Here is a 24,167-nt window from a genome sequence, read left to right on the forward strand (position 1 = left end):
AAATAAAAGCTATACTATACGCTTCTTCTGGGCTATATTCTCAGCAGCATATTAAACATATCAGGTCCCCATAAGGAGAATCGTGTGCTAACGGCTGTCTAAATGACTCGGGTAAAGTTTGTAGCATGCTGCTTGTTGTTTTTCTCTGCTTCCACTTGTCTTTGCACTAGGATGATGTCGGAGTAAATGTGCAGTCATATTGGTTGTGTTCCCACTAGTGCTGTCAGCGTAAATCTGAAATGACATTAACGTCACAACACGGCAAATCTCCGTTAACGAGCTACCGCGGATCACCTCATGAGTGGGGCTGGAAGACGTCAACACATTAACGAGCTAACTGCGCTAACACACTAGTTCCCACCAATTGAGCATTGCTGGCACATCCAACATACTGTTTTACTTTTGTCCATGACAGGCTTACCTTCAGGGTCATACATCACATGAAAACCAAAATAGTTCCAAACGCCAGATCTGAATGAGGGTGGGGGAGGTTCAATTTGCCATGTTGCAACTAGCCTAGCTTCTGTCTCGCTAGCTTGCCCTGCGCTCAGTGAATCTGTGTTCGACTACTCCGCCTAGGCTGCACTGTCGAGCGCAGATCCACTGAGCGCTCAACACAGACAGCATCATCAGAAGGAAAGTTGATAAAATAAATTAAAAATGTTGTATCGTTCGATACATATGCGTACCGAACCGAAAGCACTGTATCGAACGGTTCGATATCGATACGAGTATCGTTGCACCCCTAATATATATATATATATATATATATATATATATATATATATATATATATATATATATATATATATATATATATATATATATATATATATATGTGTGTGTATACACATATATATATATATATATATATATATATATATATATATATATATATATATACATACACACACATATATATACATATATATATATATATATATACATACACACACATATATATACATATATATATATATATATATATATATATATATATATATATATATATACATACACACACATATATATACATACACACACATATATATATATATATATATATATATATATATATATATATACACATACACATATATATATATATATATATATATATATATATATGTATATATATATATATATATATATATATATATATATATATATATATATATATATATATATATATATGACACTATGAACAGAGAGAAATGATTATATTACCTTTTTTGTTTTTTTGGACACTGAGATGGTGTAAGAAAATTTTAAATATCGGATTGCACAAGGAATCAAATTCAAATTCAACTGCACAAAAAAAAATATGACCAACATACCACACAAATTTTTCTTAATTATTTGATTTTATATAATTCACTGATGTTGTGGTATCTCTTTTGTGAAAGTAAAGCAGTCAATAAGAATTTGTTGGGATGACAAGAAACAAACAGTTTAGCTGTTGAGTAAACCCGCTGCGTGTAGCTCTGATCACCTAAGAAACACTAACAGGCCATATGTCACTGCAGGACACTAAAGATTCTTGGAGCTGCATCATTTCTCAAATCATATTTTAGGTTGTGGGTCAGTGCTGAACATCAAAGGAGAGGTGGAGATGGACGCTATCGTGATGGATGGCAAAACACTTGCAAGCGGAGCAGTGTCCGCAGTACGCAACATAGCTAACCCCATCCAGCTAGCAAGACTTGTTATGGACAAGGTATGCATGTTTCTCCTGACTGAACTGCAGGAACTGTGTGGAATCATGCATGTGTGGAGACCGCTGTGGATTTTTATCTGTAAATACATGATGGACACCTACAGGACCTTTCTGCCTTCATCAGCACCTTTATCTATTAATGTAGCTAAAGGTGCTGATTACAGCCTGTTGACAGCTGTAGCTATGATTCCTTCTTGAACTGAAACCATTAGTATAGTCTGGACGAAGCACAGTATTTCAAATGTGCTCTGTAACTGTTTACAGTGTGAACTTTGATCTTTGCTTCAGACCAGTCACGCGTGTCTGACAGCCGGAGGTGCTAATCAGTTTGCTCGATCCATGGGGATCGAGGAGGTCCCCCAGGAGTCCCTCATCACTGAGTATTCCCGCATGCGCTGGAGGAAGAACCTTGCACCTGATGCCAACCCTGTGGAGTGCCAAATGTGAGACACAACAGTTTTAAGCTTGCTAGCATTATTTATTTTTATTTTTTTAAAGTAATATCCAGAAATGAAATGACCCCTTTTAGTATGTAACCGATCAATAGACATCTCTGCTGTGTACGCACTGATCCATAAGCTCACTGTGTTGCATAATGTGGACCCTGACTTCCTTCACTCACGTCTCTTAGTGTAGATAAAGGGAAGAAGCGAGTCTTTGCAGGACTTATACAAATCCAGAAAGATGTTATCTCACTTTGAATTTTAAAAAAAGACTGAAAAGGAATATTTGGCAACTAATTGGGTAAATTAACAGCGGGTCAGCAAAATGATTGGGTATTTAAAAAACAAACATCTTAGAGAAGCAGAGCTTTTCCAGTCCTTTTTACCAGTCTGCAGAAAACTGCATAGACGTTGGTGTTGAGCAGTTAAACAAGAGTACCTAATGAAGTGGCCGCTGAGTGTATTTGACAGACGGAGAGGAAAACACAAAACAGAACAAAGTAGAACTAGAGCTCTCAGACATGTTCTGCTGCTCTGCTTTCTTTTGTAGGGGGAAGGCAGGCACGGTTGGTGCAGTAGCAGTTGACTTAGAGGGCAACTTAGCCTGTGCAAGTTCCACTGGTGGGATGCTGAACAAGATGGAAGGTCGGGTGGGTGACACCCCCATGATAGGTCAGTTCACACATGCCTGGTAATTATTTACATGCAGTTGTAATTGTTTTTGTGTCTTTGCTGAGCTTTTAACCTTTAGCCAGTCTTAAATGAATAGTTATTAGAATAGAATAGAATAGAATTCAACTTTATTGTCATTGCACATGCACAGGTACAGGGCAACGAAATGCAGTTTGCATCCATCCAGAAGTGCTTTAACCGCAGGGCTCGCAAAATTTCAAAATCCCTGGTAGCCCTTCAGGCAGGGACTCTTCAGTTTTTGGTAGCCCAAAATAAATTTAAGTAGCCCGAATAAAAAAGAGCAATTTTTTTATTGATGTTTTGTTTCCCGTTTTGTTTCCGTTACAATATTATACAGTATAATATTGTAAGTATAATGTAATGGAAACAAAACATTAATCAAAAAATTGTTGAAACACAAATTACAACATTGAATAAAAATTACAATCATCAACTCAAATACTTGGTTCTAATTGAACAGAAATTTCTATGAACTTGTAAGAACTGTGTAGGACATGAATCAGTCTGTGTCAGATCCTGAATTTGAAATTTCCACTGAAGTCACGGTACGAGGCAAGTGGAACCAAGATCGAGGCCATTTGCTTTTTAAAGTTTGCAAAGACTGCTAAATTTTGCCAGTGGTAGTTCACTCTTTGCAACATAGTCTGTTCTAAACAGATTTTTCAGGTTTATTTTTAGTATGTTATTTGCAATTGGTGTTTGTTCTGGGAAAGATATTACAGACTGAGCAATAATGCATTTCTTGCATTTCTCATGGGTTCTAATGGGGGCCTTTCATAAAATTACTGGTCCCAGTAACAAAGGCGCTTGTCGACTCAGAAATCGAGGGAAAACCAACAACACACCCGGCAGAACATTGTTATTTACATAATTTAAGTGGTCCGCAGGTGCGCATTCGCTGTCAAAATAAAAGACGCGCACCAGATAAGAAGTTGCAGCGCGCGTTTGCGTCCATATAAAAAGCACTGTTTTTGTCCGCTAGAGTGGGATTTTCACAGCGCATTCTGCACCACATCTCTGTGCGTTCATCATTTGTTTGAAGCCAGCTCACCTCCTGCAACCACTTTTCCGAGAATACGCGCTTCTTTTGTGGTTCGGACTCCTTCTGACATTTCTTTGGAGGTGGAGGAACACCAAAGTAATTGCTTAAAGGAGCTTGCTTCTTCGACATTTTTAAGAGTTCTAAACAAATGTCTGTCCTCCTCCAGAAAATCTTATGTACGCAAACACGCGTTGCAACTTCTTATCTGGTGCGCGTCTTTTATTTTGACAGCGAATGCGCACCTGCGGACCACTTATGTGCACCTCTGGTTATTTAGCTCGTCATATTGCAGCCACAGAAATTCTTTTGTCCATGAAACCAAAAAGCTGCTCTTTCTTTTTGCCTTATAGTCTGATTTGTCATAACTTTTCCGTTTTGTGGTAAGCTTTTCTTGGGCTGTCACTTCTTCACCCTGACCTGTCTTATTTGGCTCAGCAGAACTAAAATATATATCCTGCTGCTTTTACACACGCACTCACATAACGGTCAGCGATTCTCTGCGCGATCAACCTCTCACATGTTTAAGCTGCAGGAGATTTCACTTGTCATGTTTGCATAGTAAGCTAACGATTGATAAGACGACGTCAGAGGAATTGGTGCGCAAATTATTGTCACTCACCAATCAGTACTGTCGCTCTCTATACACAGTTCGCGCGATTGCAAAGTGAAAGCAAAAAACAAGCGCAAATTCTGGCTCACCGATGCCAATGACATAATTACCCAGCTACATTTCCGAAAGAATGCAAAAGCATTGACATATATTTTTCCTTCCTATGATAGCCCGACGGGCAGGGCAGAGATAGATTTTGGTAGCCCGACTGGAAAAATCGCTAGCCCCGGGACGTCGGGCTAGCGATTTTGCGAGCCCTGAACCGTGATATAGATATATTACAATATATATTAGCAATAATATAGATAAGTATATTACAAAAATGGGTCTATTATGGTATGTTATAATGTACACGGTATGAAGTATGTTATGAATATTCTATAAGTATAAGTATGTACAGGCTGTAGTGAGTACAAGCTATGTACAGGCTTGTACATTTAGTGTACAAGCCTGTTATTTAGTGAACAATGGGAGTATGGTTAATATTTGATTCAATTCTAGGTTACCTAAGAATGTTTTGTTAGACAGCAGCAGGAAAAAAACCTCTGACCTAAATTGTATTTAAACATAGGTGTATGCTGTGATATCAGTGGCTAAATCCTAGTCTAGTTTGGTAAATGGCAGCAACTTGCTTTTGGTAGTTGCGTCAATCCCATCTAATCTGTCACTATCGATAAATGAGTGACAGGAGTATTTTTTGAAACAAATGCTTGAATTTAAAAAAAAAGACTGTCTGTAAAACTAGTGCAGAACATTGATTAAAGAGACAAATGTGCAGAATCAAAGTTTTAAAGCAGTGGGCTGCTTTGCAAAAGGAACTGGAACTTATTTCATTCATTTGATTACAACAACCAAAAGTCTGAATCACAACAGTGTTGCTGCCTGCTGTGGTTCAGTTCAAGCAAATTTAAGGGAAAGCCTTAGTCTTCCATCTAGCGAAATAAATGTGTAGCTGCATCCATGTGCAGATGAGACTTCAAAAAATGTTTTTAATAACAACATCTTCAACATTTCATAGCAGAGCCTCTTTATTACTTGTTTTTGTTTTGTTTTTTAAGTACCATAGCTAGTGTAGGCAGCATATGCACTGAGTAGGGTTATTAATTTTATTCAATTCAGTTTTATTTGTATAATCCCAAATCACAACAACAGTTCATATTGTAAGGTAAAGACCCTACGATGATACAGAGAAAACCCCAACAATCAGAAGAACCCTATGAGCGAGGACGTGGTTATAGTGGAAAGAAAAATCTTCCTTTTAACAGGAAGAAGCTTCTAGCAGAACAAGGCTAATGTAGCATCAAGTCGAACTGAGAAGGCCAGAACTGATGGTTGTTGAATGACCTTTATTATTCCTTGCCGTGTGTCAGACAACGAACCAGCGTAAGAGCTAGACAAACAAATAAAACAATTACCATGTTATTTATGTAACACCATTTTAACCGCTCATTACGCTGGTCTAACCGTTTTCTATTAAACTATAATACATATTATGCATTTCAGATTGCTCAACTTAAATCATGTACATTACAAACCTTGTTCCCCTGTCGACTGTAGCTAGAACCATTCGTTTTTGTACAATTTAACCATGTTTTTCTCTCCCTTTTCTCCGTTAGCAATAGTTTACCGTTTTCTTCCGTCTTTTTTGTACATCAAGTTGGTTACCGTTATATCATTCACTTCCGGTCACACAGGAAGTCACCAAAAAAGCACAAACGTTATATTACGTGAATATGAGCTAGCTTTACATATCCGCCGTTACAGCTAAGGAGGGGCGGCTATCTGCGGTTTGGGGTGAGGGGAGGGAGATGGCACACACAGAATCTATACTCCGATACTAATCTATGCAAACAATTACAAATTAGATACTTCTCTGCAATAGTGTTGATACAAGCAATGCCATCTGCACCTTCTCCAGCTGCTTCACACAACGTTCATAGCCCCGCCTCTCACTAGCAGCAGAACACACCTCCCTGGTCCTTATAAGGCATTTTGGGAGGTCAGTAAAGCTCCTGTTTCACAACATCAAAATATTAAACAGTCATCATAAATGTTATGATGCTCAGCTGGTGCACATAATAACATTAGCCGTTCAATTATTAGAAATGTGACTACACAACAGCAGCATTAGCCATCTGTCAGTTTATCATTAAAGACACGGCTAAAATCTGTTCTCCCAGGGCTGCCTCTGGGTGTTGCCAGTGTTTTCATAAAGCTTCCAAACCTGCTTATAGTTGCAGGAAGATCCAGAGAACAGCTCAGTAAGCTGTGCAGGACGGCTGAAATATTTTGTCTTTGTCAGGGTCTGGAGGGTATGCTGACAACCAGTCAGGAGCAGTGTCCACCACAGGCCACGGTGAGAGCATCATGAGGATTACACTGGCCAGACTCATCCTGTTCCACATGGAGCAAGGTAACACACACACACACACACACTTGTTTTCATATCTTAGTAAATACATCTCATTGACATAATGCTTTCCCTAGCGCTTACCCTGACCCTAACCATCAAAAATGAGTGCCTAACCATAACCTAGTTGTAACCCAATTCAATTCAATTTTATTTATATAGCGCCAAATCACAACAAAAGTCACCTCAAGGCGCTTCATAGATACAGAGAAAAACCCAACAATCATATGACCCCCTATGAGCAAGCACTTTGGCGACAGTGGGAAGGAAAAACTCCCTTTTAACAGGAAGAAACCTCCGGCAGAACCAGGCTCAGGGAGGGGCGGCCATCTGCTGCGACCGGTTGGGGTGAGAGAAGGAAGACAGGATAAAAGACATGCTGTGGAAGAGAGACAGAGATTAATAACAGATATGATTCAATGCAGAGAAGTCTATTAATACATAGTGAGTGAGAAAGGTGACTGGAAAGGAAAAACTCAACGTCTATTGCAGCATAACTAAGGGAGGATTCAGGGTCACCTGGTCCAGCACTAACTATATGCTTTAGCAAAAAGGAAAGTTTTAAGCCTAATCTTAAAAGTAGAGATAGTGTCTGTCTCCCGAATCCAAACTGGAAGCTGGTTCCACAGAAGAGGGGCCTGAAAACTGAAGGCTCTCCCTCCCATTCTACTTTTAAATACTCTAGGAACAACAAGTAGGCCTGCAGAGCGAGAGCGAAGTGCTCTAATAGGGTGATATGGTACTACAAGGTCATTAAGATAAGATGGGGCCTGATTATTTAAGACCTTGTATGTGAGGAGCAGGATTTTGAATTCAATTCTGGATTTAACAGGAAGCCAATGAAGGGAAGCCAAAACAGGAGAAATATGCTCTCTCTTTCTAGTCCCTGTCAGTACTCTTGCTGCAGCATTTTGGATTAGCTGAAGGCTTTTCAGTGAGTTTTTTGGACATCCTGATAATAATGAATTACAGTAGTCCAGCCTGGAAGTAATAAATGCATGAACTAGTTTTTCAGTGTCACTCTGAGACAGGATATTTCTAATTTTAGAGATGTTGCGCAAATGGAAGAACGCAGTCTTACATATTTGTTTAATATGTGCGTTGAAGGACATATCCTGGTCAAAAATGACTCCAAGGTTCCTCACAGTGTTACTGGAGGCCAAGGTAATGCCATCCAGAGTAAGAATCTGGTTAGATACCATATTTCTAAGCTTTTCAGCGCCGAGTACAATGACCTCAGTTTTATCTGAATTAAGAAGCAGAAAGTTAGCGGCCATCCAGGTCTTTATGTCTTTAAGACATTCCTGCAGTTTAACTAATTGGTGTGTGTTATCTGGCTTCATGGACAGATAGAGCTGGGTGTCATCTGCATAGCAGTGAAAATGTATGCTATGTCTTCTAATGATGCTGCCTAAGGGAAGCATGTATAATGTAAACAGAATTGGTCCTAGCACTGAACCCTGTGGAACTCCATAATTAACCTCAGTGTGTGAAGAGGACTCTCCATTTACATGCACAAATTGGAGTCTATTAGATAGATATGATACAAACCACTGCGGTAAAGTACCTGTAATACCTACAGCATGTTCTAATCGCTCTAATAGGATATTATGGTCAACAGTATCGAATGCTGCACTAAGGTCTAGCAGGACAAGCACAGAGATGAGTCCACTGTCAGAGGCCATAAGAAGATCATTTGTAACCTTCACTAAAGCTGTTTCTGTGCTGTGATGAACTCTGAAACCTGACTGAAACTCTTCAAATAAACCATTCCTCTGCAGATGATCTGTTAGCTGTTTGACAACTACTCTTTCAAGGATTTTTGATATGAAAGGAAGGTTGGAGATTGGCCTATAATTAGCTAAGACTGCTGGGTCTAGAGATGGCTTTTTGAGTAAAGGTTTAACTGCAGCCACCTTGAAGGCCTGTGGTACATAGCCGATTATTAGAGATAGGTTGATCATATATAAGATCGAAGAATTAATCAATGGCAGGACTTCTTTGAGCAGTTTTGTAGGAATGGGGTCTAAAAGACACGTTGATGGTTTGGAGGAAGTAATTATTGAAGTTAACTCAGAAAGATCAATTGGAGAAAAAGAGTCTAACTTAACATCAATGGTACTAAGAGTAGCTGTAGATAATATTACATCTGTGGGATGATTATTGGTAATTTTTTCTCTAATGATAAAAATTTTATTTGTGAAGAAGTTCATGAAGTCATTACTAGTTAACGTTAAAGGGATGGTTGGCTCAAAAGAGCTCTGACTTTTTGTCAGCCTGGCTACAGTGCTGAAGAGACACTAGAACCACACTTTGAGCTTAAAAAATGCCTTCAGACTTGTGGGGATGGACATTTTGTCCCCGTGAGTGACTGTTGGTCCCCAAAAGTATAGTAGCACGCCAATTTTCTGTCCTCACAAAGATGTCTAAACATGTACACACACACACACACACACAAATCTGAGCCACTGTGGCTGAGGGGGTTGAGAACCAGCTGCGAGGTTGGTAACACTTTGCCACACACAGCTTCAGCTCTCATATTTGATTTATTTACATCCAGAAAAAAACTAAAACTCCTCAGAGGAGCCGCGACTAAGCCTTTTTACCCATGGGACTTGGACGCACTGTTTCTGGGGTCCTGGAAGCTATTTGGACTTAGGTTTTTGTTTGTTTTTCCTTGATTTGCCCTTCACTGTAGCAGTATACCAATTATCCCAGTAAAGCTCTTCTTGTTTTCTTCCTGTAACCAAGTTTTGACTTTAGCACAAATGCTAACTGTAACAATGAGCCTCTCTCCAGACTGTTAAATGAAAACAAAAAGAGTTAAAGTGCTGTTTCTTGTGTCTCTTTTGTCAGGTCGGTCGGTAGAAGATGCCAGTGACTTGGGCCTGGCCTGCATGCAGTCCAGACTTGGGGGGCTAGGCGGGGTAGTGACAGTGGATCCTCAGGGCCACTGGGCTGCCCGCTTCAGCAGCAACTACATGTCGTGGGCTGCAGCCCAGAGGGATATAATGCACTATGGCCAGTTCTCTGGAGAAAACTTCACCCAAAGCATCAACTGATGGATGTTGTTGCTCTTTTTTTTAACTATCATTTTTAAGCGAGAATTTGATACTACTTGGACAACAAAAGAAATTCAGTACAAGTTTATCCAGGTGCTAAGATAGATGGTCATTGTGCATTTGATTAAAACACAAAGTTATAACACAAAATGTTTTTATCTGCAAAGGCTTACAGAGCCTATGAATTCTAGGCTGGAACTAATTTCAGATTACACTCTTAAAACTCCTGATCTTTAATGCAGTCTTAACATTGCCTTAGTGCTTGTATGTTAGCAATCACATCAGGCCTAGCAAGGGCTTTATTTAGGATAAATGGTATTAAGCAATAAGTTCAAAATCACCAGTAAGTCATGTGTAAATGATTGTTTTTGGCAGCATTGTACCAGGAACCAAGTCCAGACCATAACCGTGAATACCCATGAACGTTCTTTTATTGTATGTTCATTAAGTTCAGGTTTCGAGTGAGTCTGTGCAGGAAGCAAAGTGGACACGAGTCCTGTAGGTCCTGTACAGGACTTAGGAACTCCAAGCCATTCATTTGATCTCATTTCTTAAGAATAAAATTACAGAGTTGTTTACATTTCTTGATTGAAAAAAAGATTTTTCGTGAGATTTTTTGAAATTAATGTCATTTTGAATGTTTGAATGGCAATCACTGCAAAATAAATCGGAAACTGAAAATGTGGTGTGGGGATTTTAAATAAACTGAATCGAAATATTTGTGAATGTGATCTTCAGATGTTTTATTTTTACCGTTATGTGTGTTAATGTGATGTCAGTGTAAATTACTGAACCGCTTCAGCTTCCACTAATCTGCTCTTTGATGACGTTGTGCAATCAAGTATTGTGAACATTTTATAGAGAACTCCTGCCTTGCTGCTTTATGTGTGTTAAATGTGCTGGCGGATGAACTGACCCAGTGTCTGTGAAGAGCTGCTGATCACATAATGATTGTTAATACTGATTGTAATGCTATCTTTGTTTCTTCTTGGAGTTCTCTATTTCTCTTATATCTAAATTAAGAGTCTGGATGGACAAGAGGCTGTTTTACGCGTCGGTTTGTGCAACAACGACGGTAAAACCATCATGTCGCTCCGCCATTCGCTTGTTTTATTTCTCACAAACCTTTCACAAAAAAAGCACCATATCCTTTTCAGGCTTTTCAAAATAAAACATGTAATAACTATAAATGGCACTAACATTCCGGCCCCTAATTGTTACTGCTAAGCAGTGTTGGGTAAGTTACTTTAAAATAGTAACTTAGTTACATTACTAGTTACTTCTAGCCTACGTCACAGCATCATGTGTGCCTTTTACATCCAACACAAAAACTGCAGTCGTGATGCTTTGATTGTACTCAACTTACTGTACTGTAACTCGGAAATTCTGCCTTCTGAATAGGAAGATGTAGGTAACACCAGACTGCAGATGAGCTGCATACAGGGCTGGACGGGGACAAAAAATCGGCCCGGGCATTTTGACTAGAGACTGGCCCACCATTATAGGAAAAATCATAAAGCCTTTGAATGAAAACAAACGCTGTTGTGACAGTGATGTTACCAGCTGTCAGCTACCTAAAAAGGATCCTGGGGTTATCTGTCTCTCAGAAACAGTTCATAACTTCCCTTCAACTCATTCATGTCACCTAAAAGGTAAACCTGTTTCTCCATCACCTGTTCAGCTCTGATGATTCAGTAAGGACGTCTCCTGGTTTCATCTTCATGTTTCCCTCTCACCAGATAACCAAACCGATATCATGACCAGCAGCTTTTTTGCAGCTGTGGCTCCAGCAAACATCAGCTGATACTAGAAATTAATATTAAATCAATTCTAACAACAGCTGATCAAGCTTAAAAGTGCTGCTGTTGTTTAGCGCGACATCGGCTGGTTTCCTCTTTCTGGCGCAAAGTGGGCGATAAACAAACAAGAGAGCCGATCAGCTGATCATTGATCAGTTTTCATGAAGGGGGGGGGGGGGGGAGAATGAAAGAAGAAGAGGCAGCTGTGCAGCGTAAAGACAGAATAACTCCAGCTTTGTGCCTTTTTCATTGTAGCTGAATTACGGGACAAACTGTTCCTTTTCGCCTCAATAAGAAACGCGTAATATTTTCTCTGAATACCAGACGGGACGGTTGGCAACTCTAATAACTTATGAACAAAATAAAGTTCAACATCATTAACTTCATAGCACCCACCCAGCTGTATAGAAACTCCGTCATGCTAGCTAGTACGCAGTACGGAAAAAGTCAGAATAACGAAAATAAACTCCACCTAAACTTGGTTTATATCTGACCCAGATAGACTGCAGGTCATAACTTCTTACCTGAAGTTCAGTTCACACTTGGACCAGCGGCCGCCTCGGGTCTCTTTTCCTTCTGCGTCCCCTTTCCCTCATCCACCTGCTGGCCTCCACCACTTGCTAATGTTACAGAATCTGTGGTGGAAGCTCCGCGATAGCCACCACATAAACTAACGAGTAACGACCCTATCTAAATCCCAGTAACGACTAACGCGTTCCTGATTTTGGTATAATAACTAGTTACCGTGCTCGTTACCACAATAACAACGTAGTTACTGTAACGCGTTACTTAATAACGCGTTAGTCCCAACACTGCTGCTAAGGCATAACAATTACATATTAACACAATAAAGCGTCATTTAATATCAACACTCAGAATCTAACTGGCTTAACCAAACATTATATGAAACATAAGTCATATGTGTTGAACATAAATCTGTTACACATGAGGCTGAGATTCAAACTGTTGCCTCCATTTCAAGCAATAAACATAACTTGTCGATAGGCCTCTCCAAAACGCTTGTTTTGGTTTTGACAAACACACGTCTGACAAGTCCATGGGAGTCTGGAACTGATCTCTCAACCTTTCCCATTAACCAGGAGCTTCTTGATGCCTTGGAACTTCTTCATGCCGACAAATATGACAACTTTCAAGGACAGCGGAGAAGAGAGAAGGTGAATGAACTGTTGGCGGGTCTGAAGAAACAGCAGTCTGTGTTTACAGCCCAGACATCAGTGATGCTGCAGTGAAAGCTAGCTACCTCATTGCTAACGAAATTGCACTAGCTTCAAAACCATTTAGTGAAGGTGAATTTGTAAAAACATGTATGATGAAGGCATCGGAGATTGTGTGCCCTGAAAAGCGCCGGGCCTTTGCAAATATCAGCCTGACAAGAAACAGTTGCCGACAGGATTTCTGATCTTTCAGCGGATTTGGACAGCCAGTTGAAGCAAAAAAAATAGTCATTTATTGTGTTTTCAGTTGCAATTGATGAAGGCACGGACATTACAGATGTTGCACAACTGGCAATTTTCATCCGCAGAGTTGATGATACATTGACCGTCACCGAGGAGTTTGTGGAGTTGGCACCGATAACAGATACAACGACCGCAGCTGATATTTTCACCGCACTCGTCGGCGAGCTGGACAGGGTCGGAGTGGACTGGTCCCGCGCTGTCAGCCTGGCTACAGATGGTGCGCCCTCAATGATCGGGAAGAAAGCAGGCGTTGTAAAAAAGTTCAGAGATAAAGTGCAATCTGCAAATGGAGGACGTGATTTTTGGACTTTTCACTGTATTTTGCACCAGGAGGCTTTGTGTTGCAAGTCACTGAAAATGGATAACGTCATGAAGGTGGTCATCCAAACTGTTAATTTCATCCGATCCAGAGGTCTCAATCACCGTCAGTTTGACAGTCTTCTCAGAGAGAAAGACCACATATGGCCAGCCATACCACACTGAGGTAAGATGGTTGAGCCGAGGTGCTGTGCTGAGGCGTTTCTTTGATTTACGAGAAGAAATTGAACAGTTTCTGGAAGAAAAGGGGAAACCAGTGTTAGAATTTCAAAATGGATGCAGGACCTTGCATTTATGGTGGATGTTACAGAGCACCTGAATAACTTGAACAAACAGCTGCAAGGACGCAACAAAGTTGTCACGCAGTATTATGACAGCATACGTTCTTTCAAGTTGAAACTGTTGTTGTGGGAGACGCAGCTCGCTGGTGGTGATGCAGCTCACTTCCCCTGTCTGAAAATGTGTGCACGATCCAAAGTGTGGCAGATATGAAGCGGTTTAAAGATAAAATAACGGGACTGTTACTAGAGTTTGAGCAACGATTTCAGATCTTTGGTGAACTGGAGAAAGACTTCAACGTTTTTTGCTCGCCGTTCACCGTGAATCCCTTTGATCTGCCCGTCAGGATCCAACTTGAAATAATAGACTTGCAGTGTGACTCGGATTTGAAGGGCAAATTTGCCGCAGCTGGCTTGAACACATTCTATCAGAATCTCTTGCCAGGTTACCCCAACTTGACAGCCCTCGCTGCAAAACTGTTGTGCATGTTCGGAACCACGTATCTTTGTGAGCAAGTTTTCTCTGTAATGAGCATAAATAAAACAAAACTGCGCTCAAGGCTCACGCACAGGCACTTGAATCACATCCTGAAGTTAGCTGCCGCTCAGGATGTGAAGCCTGATATTGATGAGCTGGTGAAAGCTAAAAGATGTCAGGTATCAGGAGTCAAATAAACTATGCAACCCCACTGAAAGTGCTGCATGAGACACCCTGATGTAGTTCTGTGATCTGTGATATACTTCTGTGAATCACTGAGGCACTGTGTGCTTGTTCTTTGTCCTCAGAATTTTCAAATAACTTGAGGTGTTTTGTAATTAATAGCTATGTTGTGCTTTTGGACACACTGTCCTCAGGCTCCAGCTTTATGTTTATATACTTTTATGTTGATGTGCTACTGTTTCTAATTGATTATATTTTATTTATATATTTAACCTATTCTGTGGCTCTTGTACTTGTTTGGGGAACAGGATTTCATTATTTTTAACTACATTGCTGCCTGCGAAGTGACACCCTGATATAGTTCTGTGATCTGTGAAACAGTTCTGTGAATCACTGAGGCACTGTGTGCTTGTTCTTTGTCCTCAGAATTTTCAAATAACTTGAGATGTTTTATGATTAATAGCTATGTTGTGCCTGTACTATTTTGAACATACTGTCCACAGGCATATCTATATAGTAAAGTCGAGCCCAACCACAGATCTAATCTGGACATATAATTACCATTTGGTTTAATCCAAGAGAATTGAGTAACTCCAGGCTTTTTCTCTCTCCGTATATCACTTAAATTGTTTGAATCAATGAACTTTGTTAGAATTGGATTCCACTGATTAATACTGTATCTAGGAGGATTTCTATCCTGCCATTCATTTGGAACAAGATTAAAGTCACCACCTATACATGGTCTGTGTGGTATAAAAGTTTATACTCGGAAAGGACATCTGTTCTGGCATCCTGCCCCGGGTCCTGTGGGGCTTGGCGGTGCTGCTGCCGTAGGCCCCGGTCTGGATGGGCCTGGGCTCCCTTGCCTTGGTGGATACCAGAGGACGGGGGTGCCTACTGGGGTCAGCGGGGGAGCTGATCTTTTCCTCTTTTCCTCCCCATCCCCGGCTACCTCCCTCTTCCCGCTCCACCACACCCACCCACACAGGTAGGGCCTTGGGGTGTGGATGTGTCACCAGGGTGCAGGGGAGACACCCCCCCCCCCCTTCTGTCCTCTTCTGGCCACCTGTGTCTCAATTTTATCTCACAACTTAGACATCCACATTACTTACACTCTCATAACACACACATATATATATATAGGACCTTGAGGGTGGGCTCGTTAACGGCGTCCAGTAGACGGTCTGTGTATTCAAACCTACCTCTGGCGCCGGTGCCCACCTCTCAATTTTAAATCCATGTAGACATTGAGGGTTCTCGGGAGGGGCCGTGCTAACACCTGCTGCTCTCTGGCAGCAGCACCATGCTCTCCCTTGTTTTACTTTAATGCACTTTAGAGCAACACGCAGCAACACTACACATGAGCGGGAGGAGGGAGGTATGCCTCCGGCCTCTGTGCCTGCAGCTCGGTTCACTCTGGCACAGCTGGCTGCTGGCGGAGCCGGTGGGCACGCCGGTGCAGCCCCCTCTAGCTTCTGCCCGGTGGCTACTGGGTGACCCCTCGTCTGGGGATCCTCAGCCCTTCCCATGAAGGTGGCACGGATGCCCCTCCGGTGGTCCTCCTTGGGCTCTTGCACTCTGGGGCCTCTGGATGTCTGGGGCCTGGATCTCCTCCATGCCTGCTTCATGCCCTGGGGGACAGGGCTATGACTCTCTACATCCTCTTGCAGACCATTACATGGGGAAACCATTTGAATACAAGTGCGCCAATCCACACAGGTGTGCACCCGGGTGTTCACTGTTCGTAGACTTAAATCACACCTTTCTTGGCTGCTACTTCAAAGCACATTGTGCGCTGTCTGTCCTGCGTGCTGCACAACAACATTCAATATTTAGTATTTACTGCTGTTTACACTTAGCTAGATTAACGTGATGGTGTTGTGTCTAGTATGTTGCTTTGTTTTTTTTTTGCTTGTTTTCTATTCTTTTTCTCTCAACAGGTGATCCAGGAGATATTTTTTCCCCCTTTCTCACTGTCCCTCTTCCCTTCTGTTTTTCTTTTCCTTCCTCTTTCTTTCTCCCTTTCCTATCCCTCACTCATGTCTGTCCCGTCTGTAACAACTGAAAATAAAATAAAATAAATAATAAAAACAAAGGTCGATCAAATGGACCAATACGGCATTGCCATGATGATCCATTTGGCAAAATAAATCCATTGGGTATCCTTGTTGGTCTTCAGACAACAATTCTGACGGCTAAAGAACCAAATGGGACAGGCAAAAAAAAAAAGAAAAGTAAAGGACATCTGTTATTTTTTCCAGCATGAGCTTATTTAGAGTTACAGAGGAGTAACCATAAACATTTACTAGAATCAGAAATGAACCATCAATATTCAATACAACTGCCAGCCAGTGTCCTGAATTATCAGCCTGAAAAGTCACGACCTTCCCTGGACATCGGTAGAAACAGAGAGCTACTCCAGCAGAGTGGTTGGATCCGTGGCTGAAGAGGATTTTTTCACCCCACTGATTTGACCAGAAGGTGGCATCAGCGTCACTTGAATGAGTTTCTTGTAGTAAGGCGCAATTCGCTTTTAGCCCTTTGATAAACATAAACATTGCTTTTCTTTTAACATTATCCCTGAGACCTCTAACATTCAACGACGCAAAGGATAAACACGTGCATAGCATTAAAAAAAGAAACAAGAGTTCAAAATATTAAGAATATCAAACTTGAATATATACAAAAAAGAAAAATTTAGTTTACTTTCCTGTTTAGGGAAAGGTGAAAGAACAGCGGTGCCGGTGTTGTGCCAAAAAGTGATTGTCTGCCAGAAACTGATTTCCGGTATTTGCCAAAAACTGAATGCTCGTATTTAAACTGCTATATGTAACTTGTTGGGCTATAATATGTGAAACATATGTCAAATGCATCCCTCATGGATGACATAAAGTCATCTTGAGCCACAAACAACATTCGTGTAACAAGGTAGAAACCGCAATCAGATTTTGGCAGTGACTTTTATATAACCTTTATTTATGCAGTTAAAAAAATCTAATTAACATTAAAAATGTCTTTTGTAAGAGTAAGTTGGCCAAGAGGACAGCAGAACTGGCAGCAAATATTACAATAGTTCTATTTTAGAAATAAAAATTAGGTCAAGCAGTGTGTTCTTCTCTGTGGTAGGGGCAGTGATGACCTGTGCGTATCCCCTAGACTCAAACAGCTCCAGGATTGGTTTGTTTGCACTGGATAAAACATTCTCATTAAAATCACCACAAACTATGATGGGATGACAGTCCATGATCTCTAATGAGTCAAATAAGCTTACTAGGTTTTTCAGGAATGGCCTCAGAGTGTAGTCTGGAGGTCTGTACACAACTGCAATCAGTGCACTGACTGGTGCTTCAGCCTTTAAAGCCAGAAATTCAAGGTCAGTTACATTATGGATGCACCGTTTTTCATGCACTTGAATGTCACTTTTCACATAAACAACAACTCCACCACCACTTCTGTTTGCCATTTGGGGAAAGTTTGTGTAGGAAAGGTGGCTGTTGTGTTTGAACAAATTGTAATTTTACTGAAATGATACAGCCGAAAAACAGAGACATTAAATTAGTCCAGATGAGTTGAAATGTGGGAGAGGTATATAGTTTTTGTTCTGATCATCTATTCACAAAAGATGACTCTTAAAGTCGTCAACCAACTCCAGCTGCCCTGATTTAAACCATTTGTCTACTGAAGACAATTCTACCAATGGAAAATAAGTTTGAATTTATTGGGCCAATCAAAACGCTCTATCCAATATGCCTGCAGTAACTACTGACATTATGTTTCTCTGTGGCAAATCCCTGTCAAATTTGCATCAGTGCACCTTTTGAAATACTGCTTCTAAACCAAAGGCAATGAAAATACAATTTGAACCGTGAGGGTCTTAAGGACTTGTTCTACACAACAGTTACACAATGTGTTCTTTATGTTCCAGCTGTCAAAAATGTGGCCACATCAGCAATTTCAAAAGTTGGGTCTTTCCTCCTGTTCCTGACAGATAATACAATCGATAGGTTAGTTACAAGGTACTTGCTTCTTATTTCCTGAAAATGCAAGGTAAATTCTAATATGGGGGGGGGGGGGGGGGGGGGGGTTGAGCTGAAAAGTAACAGCTGCAGATGTTAGGCACAAAACATCTGCTAGATACAGTTCATGGTGACTCTTGATGACATTAATATGAGCTGGCAGTGGCTCTGTAATATGGTTAACAATGATGAAAGTTTTTAACCAGCTGACTGTTTGTCTTATGAGTACACACCCCTCTACACACTAAGCATATCGAGATAAAAGGCTTTTGTCTCAAGCGCATCACGCACTTTGATGGGCGCGAGCAGATTCCTTCTAGAACGTCAGACCGTTGGCTGTTATTTGACGTCTAAAACGTAACTGCAATAGGTAGGTGAGTATTATTGATTTAAACGCACAGTTAATCTCTTAAATCGAAATATGTAGACCCAAATCAATAACACAACTCCATAATTGATGTTATCGTATAAAAAAACAGCACGAACAAATAATAAGTACCTAAAACCTCTGGTTATAAAAACCGAAATCTGCCGTTAGCGGGCACTCCTTTAGCTAAGCTGTCAGTTAAACATTAGCAAAGGTGACAAAGAAATCACCATGAACATTTTTTTTTAATTTCTGTGAAATAAACCAATTTCACTGGTTTGTTAAAAGATTACCGTTTTTTTTCTTTTTCATTTTTTTTCAGTTATCGTGACATATGCAAAGACAAGAACATAAAACAGTGATGTAGCCTACAGAAGGCTATATGCCTTTTAACAGATATTCTCAGCATATAAATAACACAATGCGACATACTTCTTAGTTATAAAGGATCCGTGTAACTCTGCTTACGTTAACTAAGCCATGAACACCTGTGCGACTTGAATTTCACATGTTAGCAGCACTGTAGCAGGTACTAGTGATGTGACGTTCTGTATCGAGGCTTCGAAGCATGTGTCGAGGGGGCATTTCCGCAATACATGTATCGAGGCTTGCTTCATTTATGGGAGGAGCTGAAAATGATGACGTCCGAAGCCTCGCTGCCCGGCTGTACCACGTGACTGGTTCAGGAAGTGGTTCGAACTTTGCCGCGAGCTATGACAGCGATATAAACCCCTCAGACTTCATTCAAAATGTGGGTGTTTGATGGAGAGTTGCGGTTAGTGAGAGTTTGGAGACAGTTTGGAGGTTTAGGAGAGAAAGTCAGGAGAGAATGGAGCCAGCTAAGAAGAGGAGGATGTCCTCCCCTGTGTGGGAACATTGTGATTTTATTCCTCCCAACAAGGTATGTAAATTTCTACAGAAGCTGTATTTTCATAATACTGATGGTGCAATACAATTTATGTTAAGCGGCTTTACTTTTGTACAAGGTGAAGTGTTTGCTATGTGCCAGGGAGCTGGGATATAACAACAACACCTCATCCATGCTTAGGCACTAGTGATGTGCGATACCACTGATTTCCTTTCCGATCCGATACCAAGTAATATTCAGGGTGGTATCGACGATACTGATCCGATACCGATACTTTGTACAAAAACTTATTTTATTTATTGTATCTCAAATTATAGCATCATAATGATTACAGGACATCAGATTACTTGTTCTTATCACTTAATAACGCAGAGTTCATCACATAGAAATAAAAAATACTGAAGTTGTGGCTATTTGAACACATTGCCTGCCTGCAGCACTAAAAGACTCCATGAGAGACGTCTGTCTCGCTGTAGCAGCACCTGTCCCTGTCCTCCTCTTCAGTTCGTCTCAACATACGCTCGTCATATTCTGTGATATGATTTACTTTGAGGTGTTTGACAAGGTTAGTGATGTTGCCACAACCATACATGCCAACCCTCCCGAATCCAATCCCGTATTTCAGTGCCCCTCACGAATTTCTCCCAATTTTCCACCCGAACAACAAAATTGAAAAACCATATCGCAGAATTCATAGCGCGGCCCAGCCAATTCCAGTTTCCAACAATGGCAGCAGCAACTTAGTTTTAATATTACTCTTATTTCTCTTTCTGGGTCGCAAAAAAACTTTTAACATATTTTCAGGTGAGAATGTAGCTGTGTAAACTTCAAATATCTGAGCCGACACATCGTCTTCAAACCCCCGCGGTCTTTCGCTACTCGGGTTAAACATGATATATAAGTCACTTTGATAACTTAAAAATGTTATTGTTTGGCTTTTTCAGTGTTTTATTTGTTTGTGAGTAAATCGGTTTGGCTGAGATTAAAGTTATTAGATTAGATTCAATTAAATTAAACTTTATTAATCCCTCGTGTGGGTTCCTCCGGGGTTTTCACACAGCTGAATAAACGTCAAACAGAAAATGATTGAAAAGAAGTGTGAGACAGTCGAGAGTTTACATCAGTGCCCTGTTATATTTTAGATAGCAAGGAGCAGACGGCAGAGTTTCACTCCACCGAGGGAGCTCGTACTACCCGGCTGTCTTTAGACCGCGAAGGCCGGGTCCTCAGGTGGAAGCAGCCTCTGAATTTGGACACCCCCGCTGTTTCCAGGCCGGCCAATAATAACGGTGACATTTAACGTATTTTATCCGATAAATAAACACTGTAAAATGTACTTTGAATGTCTCCCTAATTCTGAGGTCTCAAGGTTGGCAAGTATGGCCACAACACCGGACTTTTTTGCCACATGTATCGCAAATCACGTCTCAGCTGTTTGTGGAGGTAAAATACATCCGCACATGACATCCGCACTCACAACAATAGCTCAGCTATTGTTGTGAGTGCGCACGCCAGCGGCTGCGAGACATGTAGTTTCTTTCCACTGTGTTCCTGTTAATGAAAAACTACAAATTTACCCTAAATTACTAAAATATCGATATTTTAATGTGAGAATCGATTCTAGAACATAAATGATTGGTATCGGAGGAATCGATATTTCAGGATCGATCCGCACCAGGGGTGATTTTAGCCCATTTTTGGGGGTGCAAAATGAATCAAAGCACCCCCAAAGATTTCTTACTTTTTTTGACAACACTGTTTGTGGGACACACTACTAAAAATATAAAAAGCATACAGTACGTACTCGAGATGGAACATTTTAACAACAAAAGTATAGATAACCCCTCTCCCCTCCCAAAATGGTTTGTTCCAGCTCGCCTCTCCCCTGCTCTGGCGCCCTTTCTGCCAGAGCAATGGTGTCTGAGACGCAGCGGAGCGGAGGTGGAAGTGCCTGCCTTAGAACAGGACATATTAGCTACATTTAACCCTAAGTTACTCTTTATATAGTTAGGTAGGAGTCAGGCCATGTTTCTTTTTAGCTGAAAAACATTACACCAGGTAACCTGCTGTGTTGAAAACGTGTTTTCCAGCGATGTTTCTACCCTACAATCCGTCCTGCTCTGTAGTAAAATCAGCGATACTTGACCGTCTTGTTGCTCCCATTGAAATGTATACAGCCTATTTAAAATCTAAAACTTAACATTATCTGTAGCCTGCTGTTGTTACCACTGTCCTGTTTGAAAAGGAGAGAAGCTGCTTATTTTGTCATATGTGCCGATATTAAACCCAAGGTACTTACTAGCTAACTGACTGGATTCCCATTAACCTTATAACTGCTGTTGTGTGTGTGTGTACAGAGAGACAGCCAGGTTCATAATGGATATGAGGAAGTTTTTTCAAAAAAAGGAGCCACATTCAGGTAAATGTGTAAGATCAAATGATCCATCAATAAAAGATAATGTTGGATCAGTGTTTCAATATTTATCCTTTATTAGATGTACATGTGGTTTGGTTATTTGCCTTTTGGTTAAAAGTACACTGAGAGAGGACTTTTTTATTAGTGATCTTAATAGTATTTTTTTTAATCTAATTGAATACAATCTATTTGTGTATGATTGTAAGTCCAAAGAGGGAGAGAGGAAAGAGGGGAACATGAGGAGAAAGTACAAGTTCAGGAAGAACCAGGTAAGAAAACAGACAGGGAACAGTGACAGGCACAACACAAACTGTTAAACTGGCAAAGAGAAAACTTTTTGAAGCTCAAGAGTGAGGCTGGTTCCATGCCAGATATGTTAACATTGTACAATCTTCTGGATAATCAGATCTTCACCACACTGAAAACTGTTATTCAGGTTGCCCTAACAAACCCAGTTAGCAGCTGTAGCTGTGAGAGGTCTTTTAGTGTCTTGAGTCAGCTCCATACCTGGCTGAGAAGGACCATGGGTCAAAGCAGACTCCAGCACCTGGCTGTGCTGCGAGTCTGCGACATAGGATAAAAGAAAAGAAAAACTCTGCAGAGCCATATTAGTATCTGCAGTAAACATCTTTTCATACGTTGTACCAGAGGCCAAGGTGTCTCCATTTTTCTAAAATTTTAATAATATTTTGTACACTTCAAGGACTCTTCTGTTTTTGGAGTGTATTTTTTATGTATCTGTATTGTATTATACATACACTTTAAAAGTGAATCTCTGTCCAAAAAATGCACTCAGTTTACTTTTCACTCACTGTGAGCATCATTCATTATTCTCCCGCAGTAATTAAGGTTAGGATATGTTTTTTATTCCAATCCATTCTTCAGCATTTAAATAACCTTGATCAGATTTGATGGTTTTGTTACAGACTTTTCAAAAAAGTGCTTTTCTTTCACAAATGTGGGGATTAAATTGTGTTAAAATGTACAAAGCAGTGATGTCATGTTTTGTGACGAGGACCCAGGCACAGAGAGACTTGATGAATTTAAGAATCTCATGATTTAATAAAGAAATTTGCAGACTTACACAGAGATGGTAAAATTATGATGACTGATAACGGAGATGAATACAACAGACAATGAGGACAGGGAGGAACAGAGGGAACTCGGGACAACTGGAGACATTTAAGGATGCAGGGACTGACAGAGACAGGGAAGAAGTCTCATCGTGACGAGTACAGTTTACCTTGCCTGGATGGGCAGCTCTCTGGGTGCGCAGCACCCTCAAAGCTCTGATCCTAGAATCGCCCCTGATCCGCACATCATTACTGTTTAGTTTCAGCAGCGGCAAACCTGCGCTGCGAGGAGGATGGCAGCAAAAAGGGAGAACCTGGATATAAGAAAGTATTTTACAAAGAAACCTGTAAGTCACTTAAAGTCAAGTTCACTCATATAATGTGTCCGTCACAATAACGTTACAGGCTATGCTAGGCCATACATGCCAACACTCACGATTTTTCCGGGGAATCCCGAATTTCAGTGCCCCTCCCGAAAATCTCCTGGGGCGACCATTCTCCCCCCAATTTCTCCCGATTTTCCACCCGGACAACAAAACTGAAAACCATATCCCAGACTGGCCCAGCCAATTCCAGTTTCCAACGATGGCTACTATTACTGCAGCTACTTAGTTTTAATATTACTCTTATTACTCTTTCTGGGTCGCAAAATAAACTTTTAACACATTTTCAGGCGAGAATGTAGCTGTGTAAACGCCAAATAACTTAAACATGTTATTGTTTGGCCTTTTTCAGTGCTTTAGTTGTGTTTTATTTGTTGGTGAGTAATCTCAGCCAAACCGATTTAAAGTTATCATATTAAATTAGATTAAATAAAACTTTATTAATCCCTCGGGAGGATTCCTCCGGGTTCTCACACAGCTGAATAAACTGCTGTGTGAAAACAGCAGTTTATTCGACCATCTACGCCAGCGTC

The 24,167-nt window shown here is 40.7% G+C and overlaps 1 protein-coding gene and 2 long non-coding RNA genes across 4 annotated transcripts in view; all 3 read left to right on the forward strand.

Annotated features, from left to right (window-relative positions):
* LOC146504930 (isoaspartyl peptidase/L-asparaginase-like) overlaps positions 1-10,703 on the forward strand; it is a 25,323-nt gene extending 14,620 nt beyond the window's left edge. For both annotated transcript variants that reach the window (XM_085182907.1, XM_085182906.1), the window contains exons 3-7: positions 1,575-1,717; positions 2,006-2,160; positions 2,711-2,832; positions 6,808-6,918; positions 9,772-10,703. In XM_085182907.1, coding sequence (XP_085039033.1) covers positions 1,575-1,717; positions 2,006-2,160; positions 2,711-2,832; positions 6,808-6,918; positions 9,772-9,977 — 737 coding nt within the window. In that variant the 3' untranslated portion in view covers positions 9,978-10,703. The remainder of the gene's footprint in view (positions 1-1,574; positions 1,718-2,005; positions 2,161-2,710; positions 2,833-6,807; positions 6,919-9,771) is intronic.
* Positions 10,704-14,034: 3,331 nt separating this feature from the next.
* LOC146504931 (uncharacterized) overlaps positions 14,035-24,167 on the forward strand; it is a 56,263-nt gene continuing 46,130 nt past the window's right edge. The window contains exon 1 of the long non-coding RNA XR_014877604.1: positions 14,035-18,897. This is a non-coding gene — a long non-coding RNA (uncharacterized LOC146504931). The remainder of the gene's footprint in view (positions 18,898-24,167) is intronic.
* On the forward strand, positions 21,219-23,789 carry LOC146504932 (uncharacterized). The gene is made up of 2 exons (XR_014877601.1): positions 21,219-22,181; positions 22,385-23,789. It is a non-coding gene; the product is annotated as an uncharacterized LOC146504932 (long non-coding RNA).

The sequence above is a fragment of the Neolamprologus multifasciatus genome, chromosome 13 (assembly GCF_963576455.1).
Source record: "Neolamprologus multifasciatus chromosome 13, fNeoMul1.2, whole genome shotgun sequence".
Taxonomy (NCBI): Eukaryota; Metazoa; Chordata; class Actinopteri; order Cichliformes; family Cichlidae; genus Neolamprologus; species Neolamprologus multifasciatus.